Raw genomic sequence first — 10,201 nt, 5'->3', positions numbered from 1 at the left:
GAGGTATGCAAGCTACGTCAGGTATGACACCTACACCTGGTCTGCTGGTACTGTGTATGACTAAAGCGCAAGGGTACCCACTCACAAGTGATGTTATACAGCTGTTTACATGGTACATGTAAACCTTAAACTCATGAAAGAGTTCATATGCTAGATGTAACTCAGCCTTAATGCGTCAACAAAGAGCCTTGAATGTCCTGTCTCTACAAACTCTTGATGATCTTGTGACAGAGACCTGGGAGGTGTTCCATCAATGTCGCTAAAGGAAAATCCAGACCGGATTTTCCTTTAGCAACTTTGATGGAATACCCCCCAGGACGGAATCATGCTGGTGATTAGTATACAATATTTGGGGTGTTGGCTGAATAGTGGAGGATGAGTCTTATCCCGTCCATGTGGAATTATTTTATTAACTAATTCAGTGCCACGGATGAATAAAATCACCCAAATTGTCAACAGTCACCAAAAATGCATTAATTATGATCATAATGTGGCCAATCAAAGTATTGTTGCTAGGTAAATACCACATGAAACACTTGGCACTCAGTAGGTGGTGAGTGTTCTGGAATTCTTTGGCAGTTGGTGAGTGAAACAGGAAGTGAGAGAGGGTGGGGTGTGTGTAGAGGTCAGTGGTGGTCCTGGGGGTACACCACCCCCACCTGCCTCCGAGCCTCGTCCATCACCTCAGCCAGGAGGACGGAGTCAGCATGGCACACCCTGGGGCTCTCCTTCATGCCTACAGAAGAGACACACATCACTACAATTGTTTTCTCCTTATAAATACAATAAATGTCTCTTATTGTATGTCAGATTATTTTTTTATGTAGGCAAGGGTAGATTGTTTTACCTGTGTGGGGCATTTGAGGCGTTTTGCTACCATCTTGTGGCGAGTTTACTGTAAATATATACAATTATGTAACCGCATAGGGGGCGCTACCATTCCATTAAAAAGCAATACATCTCGTCCATCACACGTAGTGATTGTAGTAGTGTGTGTTGTGTGACGACCCTCGCCACCCTGTCTGCCTGTTGCCTGTATTTGTGTGTTTGTGTTATCCATGCAGATGTCGTTTACCACATTGGCAGCACCTGCACTTTCTAGCAAATGTAACCCTATATTATCTATTATTGTAACACTTTATTCCTTGTTCTGTGGTTGCAGGACATATTTTAAAAGGTAATATGATTAGATTAGATGAAATTACAATACAAACCAATAACAACAAATTGTTTTTATTATACCTATAATTATAATGTTCTTTTCATGTCCTCCATTTAGAGGCAGGGGGGGAAAGGGACCAGAAATGAAAATGATAGAACAATGCTATCGGATAGAACTTTCAAAGTCATTTCAATGCTAATCTATCCCATAATAATAATAATACATTATTATAAATCCTTCTTACCTGTAATCGTAAATATTACAATATATTTCCCACATTCATGCCTGGAAGAATCTTGAAATATTATTACATATAATAATATACAGAATATTTCTTATATTTCTTAACCTTGACGTCAGGTGAAGGTGTTGTCTGCCGAGCCAGAACGAGCTCGCAGATTCGTCTAGTTCCCAGGCTAACTACACGCTGGACTGCAAAACATATTCATTCATTCATTCAATATAAGGTTGGCGATACACAGAATTGTTGAGTCTGTGGCAGTGTAATACTGTGTAATATTCTCTGTCTGATATGGGAAGTCTAGAGTCAAGAACTGAAGCTAGCTATCTTGTAGTTAGCTAGCCAGTTAGCGAGCTAGTAAGCCAGTCATTTCCCTCCAACCTGCTATAAATGTATATAGCCTACTAGCTACATTAAATGTATGAAGCCAGCTAACTAGCAACATTAGTTAATTCATATTTAACTTTTATTTTCTTGCCTGCGTCTAACTTTCTATTACTTTTATAATGTCACCTTTATCTCGTCTGGTGAATAGCTCCATATCTATTTCATTTCATTTTAATAGTCTTTTGTGTGACTGTGGTTGTTTAGTTAGTCTTTTGCCTTTGATATTAGCTTTTATTTATCGTCACTCTCACCTTTGTTGTCACTCAGGAATGCATTAAAATCCATGTGTGCTGAAAGCTGAGTAATTATTGGTTCAAATGTATGACTACTTTATTGAACTCAGATTAGATTGGTTCAAATGTATGACTACTTTATTGAACTCAGATTAGATTTAATTCACAGAGTCAACATGAGCAAGAGGTAAGGAGATATCCAGCACGTTTTGGTGCTAAAAAAAGAGTTGAAAGTTGTAAGAATTAGGACTTAGAGATGATAATGATTAATGTATGATGATGCAGTGGTTGTCATGCAGGCATAATACTGAGCAGGATAGTATGAGTGATGTTGAGTTTTACATGTATGTGCTGTATTAAGGAAGCAGAGAAGAGGTCAGAATGTCAGCAGGCAGGAGGAGGACAGTGAGCAGGCAGGACAGACTAGAGCAGCAAAGAGGTGAGTTAAGCCCGGAACACACATCCTGCGTGAGCGTCGCAGAACCTCTTGCTTTTCATTACGGAGCCCATGTTGAGGCCCAGGTTAGAGCCGCCACACAGCCCACTTCGTGAGACGCATGGCTGCAGCGGCACGCCATCTAGAAATTCAGAGTCTCGCCTATTTTTTCTGTGTGACGCGCACGTGAATATGGCCTAAAATGTTATATTGACATCATACCAGCAACATATACTATAGTTTTAATGTCTATAGGCTATCTGTAAATATGTCTTTACATTTTTTTTAAATCAACACTTCCGCTATCTGTTTCAAATTAAAAGCTCTATTCAAATACAGTAGTCATAGCAGAAACCCCACGTAGGCTCTAATTGATGTTAATAAGTTAAAAGAACATCAGGTGAAGGGCAGTATTTTTCTGTTGATCTCTCTCTCCCTCGCTCTGAATGAGCGTAAACAGAACCGACATGACTGCTTTCTGCTTATATTCCTTGTGCATGCTTGCATTGTACTTTGATTCTGATTCTGACTATAAAAATGGTTGCGTGGTACATGCCCCATGAGCTGGTGTAATGGATTTGATTAATCATCATCTACAGACTGCAGACGTTACGTTAAACAAGCAAGATACTGTAAGGATTGTAAGACTTCAGTTCACTGAAGCACACGCCTGCGCTGTACTGTGTTCCCTTCACGCCCTGGAGAAAAAGTTGACCCCTCTGATTGTCATTGTATAATTCACACTCTGATCTCGAGCTTCATCACTGTACCTTTGAGCAGGCACTGTCGCACCTCCTCCGCCTCAAAGCGCATCCCTGTGCTGTTGGTGAAGTTGAGGGGCAGGTAGGGCTCAGGCAGAGAGTACCGGGTCTCCTCCCCGTTCACCAGTAGTGTCGTAGGGCACCACATTTGTCTAGGAATCTGGGTAAACAACACATGTTCTTACTTCACTAGAATCCAGACCAAACAGCATAGAATACTAGGGTAGTGAGGACAGCAGGGGAGGCTGGTGGAGGTAAAAATGGACGGAATTCCAAACCATGCATTGTAATAAGACTGTCCTCCACCAGCTTCCACTGGAGTACTGTGCATGCCACTGCCTTATGGTTAATGGCAGATATCAATTAGCATTTATAGCAAGTGTTTATTTATACTTTAGGTGTACATTTACTGTAAAGCACTTTGGTTGACAAGTGTCATGTTTAAATGTGCTATATAAATAAATGTGATTGATTGATTGATGCTGTACTGCCTAAATATATTGATTGTGTTTTTGGATTTAATAATAATAAACCCACCCGTATGCTGCCCTTAGTGCCAACAATGACAGCATCATTGGGGAGGTCCACAGCAATCGTGCAGGTGAACACAGCCATTCTGTTCCTGGAGAACTTCAGTGTCACAACCATGGCTTCATCTACTCCTAGAACAAACCCAATACAATGACCCATGGTTATACGAGTGTGTGTGTGTGTGTGTGTGTGTGTGTGTGTGTGTGTGTGTGTGTGTGTGTGTGTGTGTGTGTGTGTGTGTGTGTGCAAGTAAGCAACTTGCATTATATTATCATTGGCTATAATTGTACTGTGCTTTCAATACATGATGACACCCATTTAAAAATATTAAGTATATATATAAAATACTTCCATATGTCAGGTCATATGAAAAGGTGATGAGTAAGTTGGTTATTTTCCTCTGAAACCGCACGACCCAACAGCAAACACTGGTTTACAGCACTGTAATGTGTCCAGCATGCGCTTGCATTCCTGTCTGTCATCACAGTGTGTCAATAACCTTTGACAAGAGGAATTACCGTAATTGCACTACTTACAGTCCAGAAGAAAAAAACATTTCTAAAAGAGAGGTAATAGGTGAAGCCTTATGTTAAGGCTTGTTATTGTTATGTTAAGTATACTCCCTTAGTTAAAACATGACAGGTTACATACACAGTCAGTCCAACTGGAACATCGTTAGCAGATATATTGTTCAACTTTTACAAGTTTACATTGTACATTACATTAACCTTTAACCGCTGTTGTTAGGAAGACAGGGTCAAGTGAAACCGTCAGTGGCAATAAATAACCCCCAAAGTAACCCAGTGGAGACTCCCCAGTGGAGAACAGCATCCATTTAAAAGCAGGGAGTAGACTGGACATTGATTATTGATTGATTATTATTATCAGAAGAATTGTTAAAGGTTTTTTTCTTAATGGGGCAGTCCCACTCTTATATTTTTAAGATAGACAGGAAAGTAAGGAGGAGAGGTTATGTCAGGGCATGGGCCGGATTCGAACCCATGCTGACATGGTTATATGAGCACTTTTGAGCTGCAACGTTTGCAGGAAAAGCGCTATACAAATAAAAGTTATTATTATTATATGTGCACTGTAGGCCGTGGTGCTAGACCACTGGACCACCCCAGGCAACTGTTACCGATGAGCTTCGAAACTGAACACTTGTCAACACTGTTAGCGATGAGCATCGACAATAACAACAGGACTAAAACCTTTGGAAGGTTTCCCTCTCTACCTGTGTCCAGATGGACCCCCGACGCCTGGATACTCTCTGGCTTCTCCCCGTTGTACACCATGCAGATGAACTGCAGGCAGTAGATGCCGATGTCCAGCAGGGCCCCTCCTCCCAGCTCCTTCTCCACCGCTCTAGGCACGTGCATGAGGTCTGTCCCAAACTCTGCCCTCACCATCTTCACCTCGCCCACCGCCTCGCCCTGGACCAGCAGCCGGCTGATCTCCCGAGAGGCCGGGAAGAAGCGCGTCCACACTGCCTAGAGTACGGAGGAGAGGGAGAGTGGTCTGGTTACACACACATGCACACACACACACACACACACACACACACACACACACACACACACACACACAGGACTGCCTCCTCATTTTGCATCATGATTGTAAAAAGTAGCATCCATCACTCAAAGGATCAGAGGATGCTTTCTAGTGGACAAGCTGCCATGGTCCGCTCCCATCCATACCTCCATGAGAAACACGTTGTTCATCTTAGCCGAGGCCACAAGCTCCTTCACCTCCCTGGAGTTCATAGCCATAGGCTTCTCACAGAGCACATTCTTCTGGGCCTCCATGAAGAGCTTGCCCACTGGCAGGTGGTAGGGATGGATGACTCCAATGTATACCACGTCTGCCCACACAGTGGAGGAGGAGACAGGGTTAACCACAACACATTTTTGGGGAAGATGCTGATGGAGGCAGAAATCGTAGGATGGGCTCATTGTTGGAATGGAATGAGGAATGGTTTGATACCTTTCCTCATTACATATTTCTACCTCCACCACCCTCCACTGACATACATACCTCAGTTACTGTAACTACACATAAATGATCAAGTCAGATTCACTAATTACACCAGCTATATGTGTCTGGGTTGAGTAAGCAGCTGTACTGATGTCACAGAAGGGCAGCGAGGCCACCTGACTGAACGGGGAGGAGGGTACACTAACCAATCTCTGGATCCTTGGCCAGCTCCAGATAACTGCCATATGCTCGAGGGATACCGTGCTTCTTTGCAAACTCCTGTGCATCATGGAGTTTGCGAGCTGCCACAGCAACAATCTATGAATACATCAAGTATGTCATTGAATTATGCCTATGTAAATAAATTAATCTAGTGTTTAATTGTGCCACAAGTATTTTTTTTAGCCTATAGTCTATCTGTTGGAATCTGAAATGCGCACTTAACTCGTGTTTTACGGTAGCATTACAAAATCAACTCGTACTGTACAGAAGTAAGCGCAGATAGTGTAGTAGTAGTAACAATATCGGTGCAACGGTGTCTAAATGACGGACGCACGCGTCCTAATGTTGCATCTTAAATGTTCCTGACATCGTCGAACACATCCAACTAATATAGGGATGCGAGTTCGATAGGTTATGAAATAACATTTCACACACACCACGTTAGAGAGAGTGTTACTGTGCTGAGGAGGCATAAACCAATGATCGCTGACGGTGTTAGGTCTACAAAGCAGCAAATAGGCTTGAACACGTGTTGACATCAATCTGTTGACATTGACATCAATGCGATAGTACCTGGTGATCTCCGGGAGGGAGTGTTTTCAGGGCCACCGTGAAATCATTGCTAATTTTCCCGGCGCTACAAATTCCCCACCTGGTTGCCATATTCTTGGTGTCAGGATTCGTGTCCGTGGTGACGAGCAGTGACCATCTATTGCCGGTTGATGGAGACAGAGACTCGCGTTTGGCGCTCTCACTTTTCGATATCCTGCTTTATATATTTGGGACATGACAATATATTACCAATTGCAGCAAATTACTAATCTCTAATTCTATTATGAGTCCCCATGTAGGCTTAACACGTTAGACGTTACTTACTGACACAGCAATGAACAAGGCATGTCGTGCGTCAAGCAGAAATGTTTTCACAAAGCACAGATAACTGGCCTACACTTGCTGACTCATCATCAGCCTTTTTCTCTCCCCCACCCGACCTTGGACAGCAGACAATGCAACCTATTTCTGCACAGAGACGTATGTGTCAATAGTCCTCTGTGGGGGTCAGACGATGTGAGGACATTTTTAGGTTTGAATGTACTGTATTGGAAGACTGATGATAACTCCCTGGGGATGAACTTGTCAGGTAATGAGAAATATTACACCGTTGACCATCAGTGTCCTTTATTCAACACATCAATCATACACTTCACTGTCATAGTTCAGCAGTCATCTTTGGCCTCCTTGTGTTCTTCATATCTTTTTGAAAACTGTCCTCCATCAAGTGTAGGTCGCAGGGAAAAGGGTTTCTCATAGGCTACTCAAGACAAGGCTACTTTATCACACACGTGTGCACACACATACACACATACACACACACATGCCATTATGTAGCTCTCCAGGTCCGAAGGTTAAAGTTGAATAGTAAGTGGTCATTGGCTGTCCTGGTTGAAGACCACTCCCACCTGTCTCCTGGCCTCATCCATAATCTCAGTTAGCAGGGTGGATTCTGACAGAGGCATCCGAGGGCTCTCCTTCAGACCTGGGGAGGAGAGGAAGCGTCAGTGCCAGGGGTCACACTCGGTGTAGAGACGATGTTATTGTACAGTCTCCGAACAAAAGCCAACCAGGTTGTTCTAATGACCTACCAAACACTCCTCTTTGAACTTCGAAACAGCATTTGCCTTTGGTGTACTGTACTGTATGACCTTGCAAAGCCACCATACCTTTGAGAAGGCACTGCCTCACTTCCTCTGCTTCATAACGCAGCCCAGTGCTGTTAGTGAAGTTCAGAGGCAAGGAAGGTTCCGGCAGGGGGTACTCAGTCTCCTTCCCGTTCACTACCAGTGTGGTAGGACAATGCATGGGAGAGACAACCTAGAATTGGAAGCCGAAGCATGACCGTCATGTTCTGTGTTTACCAATCAGTGTGAATTAAGGCTAAGTGATGAAACTAGGCATAGGTCAAACGTTGTTGAGTATTGCTGGTATATGAACCTATTGGGCACGCAAGGGAAGGGAAAATGTTGGTTTAGCATACCCTGATGGTGCCCTTTGTGCCACTGATGGTGGCATCGTTTGGCAGTGGCACAGCGATGGAGAAGGCACAGAGGGCCATCCTGTTCCTGGGAAACTTCATAACCACCACCATGGACTCATCTACCCCTGTGAACCATCAACGGGTTAGCAAGTTAGCCGTTTAACAGTTCAATCAATAATTCATTCAATAAATAATTCATTCATTCAATAATTCATGGACGCTAACCCCTATCGCATCCCATTTCCAAAACTTAAACACCAAATGCCTGGACCTCTGTTGCTTGACCACCAGTATTTTTTGTGTATACTACCTGAGTCAAGGAGCACCCCCGTGGCGTTGATGGACTCTGGCTTCTCCCCGTTGAAGACCATCAGCACAAACTGCAGGCAGTAGACCCCAATGTCCAGCAGAGCCCCTCCTCCCAGCTCCTTCTCCACCGCCCGAGGGATGTGGAGCTGTGGGGAGCCAAAGTACGCCTTCACCAGCTTCACCTCCCCCACCGCCTGCTCCGCCAGGAGCCTGCGTACCTCCGCATGAACGGGGAAACATCGGGACCAGATGGCCTGAGAGAGGGAGGACGGTCAGACAGACAGACAGACAGACAGACAGACCAACCGAATCACTTCACAGAGTGGGTGGACAGCTGTATCTCTGTATCTTTTCACTGGTCATTTCTACTGTCTATTATTTCTTCAGACAGACAGACAGACAGAGAGACTGACCAAATCACCTCACACAGCTCCTCTCTTTACCTTTACCCTGTATATATCTACCACAGCCCTCTTGTAACGGTCATGTGTGGCTCAGTTGGTGGAGCATGGTGCTAGTAAAGCAAAGGGTTGTGGGTTTGATTCTCACTGGAACCATCTAAACGGTTGCGCTGACTGTACTGCTTTGGATAAAAGCGTCTGCCAGATGGCATGGAAACAGAATCACGCTAGATCATTCTGGAAGGGTACGACAGCAGGTACATGTGGAGCGATCAAAGGACTTCAAAGGACTAAGACGTTTGAAAGAGGAGATCAGTCGCTGAGCCTGAGAGGCTTTTCGCCGTAGCGGGTACCTCCATCAGGAAGACGTTGCTGTCCTTGGAGGCGGCGACGAGGTCCTGCACCTGGCGGGAGTTCATGGCGAAGGGCTTCTCGCACAGCACGTTCTTCCCCGCCCTGAGGAACAGCAGGCCCACGCGCCAGTGCTCCGTGTGCAGCACGCCCAGGTACACCATGTCTGCGGGGGACACAAACGCCTCCAAGGCTCAGTGTTCAAACAGCTATACGTCATTAAGCCATTATCTCTGGCTGTGCAGGCTGGGGGGCCCTCCCAAGCTGTTAACCCACCAATCTCTGGGTCGCTGGCCAGCTCCTCGTAGCTCCCGTACGCCCTGGGGACGCCGTGCCTCTCGGCAAACTCCTCGGCACGCTCCAGATTCCTCGCCGCCACCGCCACTATCTGTACCAGAGTGGAGGAAAAAAACAAACACACATTTATTACTGGGGAGTGAGCTGTCACTGCCACCAGAAACTACCGTCTGTGCTGCCGGTGCTGGTGGTGCCGTCTCCTCAGCTCCACCCCCCCCCGAAACGGAGCCATCCTTCTTATTCAATGAAGATAGAATGTGTTTGTTTGGAAAGCGGGGGTACCTGGTGGTCGCCGCGAGGAAGGGTCTTCATGGCCACGCTGAAGTCGTGGCTGATCTTCCCCGCGCCGCAGAGTCCCCACCGGGTTGCCATGTTGCGCTGACGGACGTTGGCAGGTGAGACAGGTGTCGATATGGATGTGCCTCGGGGGTCGCAGCTGCTGGGGGAGTTCTGACCTTGAGAGAGCCGCTGGGCGTTAGAAAGAGGTAGAAGTGCTCGACAGCGCTCAGAGCCTCAGAGCCAGCAGCAGTGATCCACGGTGAGCGTGTTCACGCATTTATATGCTGGAGTGGTAGGGAATGTCAACGCTCCACTTTACTGCCCCTAAGGAGGCGGGTGAAATCACCAAATCGCACGCACACACACACACACACACACACACACACACTCACCTTGCAGCACCTCCACAGGTTAACACAGCCCATACTCGTTAACCTTTGCACTGATGTCTACAATACTACCTTTGCACATACTGTATTGCGCATACCTCTTTTATATAGCCTCTTTTATACATCTGTAGCTACCTTAACTGTTCAGAGCTCATAACTGTATATACCTCTAAACTACTGTACATGCCTTACT

General features: G+C 45.4%; 1 protein-coding gene across 1 annotated transcript; it reads right to left on the bottom strand.

Moving 5' to 3' along the window:
* Window positions 1–409: 409 nt before the first annotated feature.
* dhdh.2 (dihydrodiol dehydrogenase, tandem duplicate 2) lies at window positions 410–9,712 on the bottom strand (the record flags this gene model as incomplete). The annotated part of the gene is made up of 15 exons (XM_080539720.1): window positions 410–736; window positions 3,230–3,380; window positions 3,758–3,882; window positions 4,986–5,241; window positions 5,449–5,612; window positions 5,932–6,043; window positions 6,521–6,656; window positions 6,940–6,967; window positions 7,383–7,484; window positions 7,669–7,819; window positions 7,983–8,107; window positions 8,293–8,545; window positions 9,046–9,209; window positions 9,320–9,431; window positions 9,623–9,712. The coding sequence occupies 15 exons, from the start codon at window positions 9,710–9,712 to the stop codon at window positions 627–629; spliced, it is 2,079 nt and encodes a 692-aa protein (XP_080395846.1). The 3' UTR covers window positions 410–626.
* Window positions 9,713–10,201: the final 489 nt, after the last annotated feature.

Source organism: Nansenia antarctica (assembly GCF_963989245.1).
Source record: "Nansenia antarctica genome assembly, chromosome: 9".
NCBI lineage: Eukaryota > Metazoa > Chordata > Actinopteri > Argentiniformes > Microstomatidae > Nansenia > Nansenia antarctica.
Note: the sequence above shows the minus strand (reverse complement) of the source record. Positions and strands in the feature narration are given on the sequence as shown.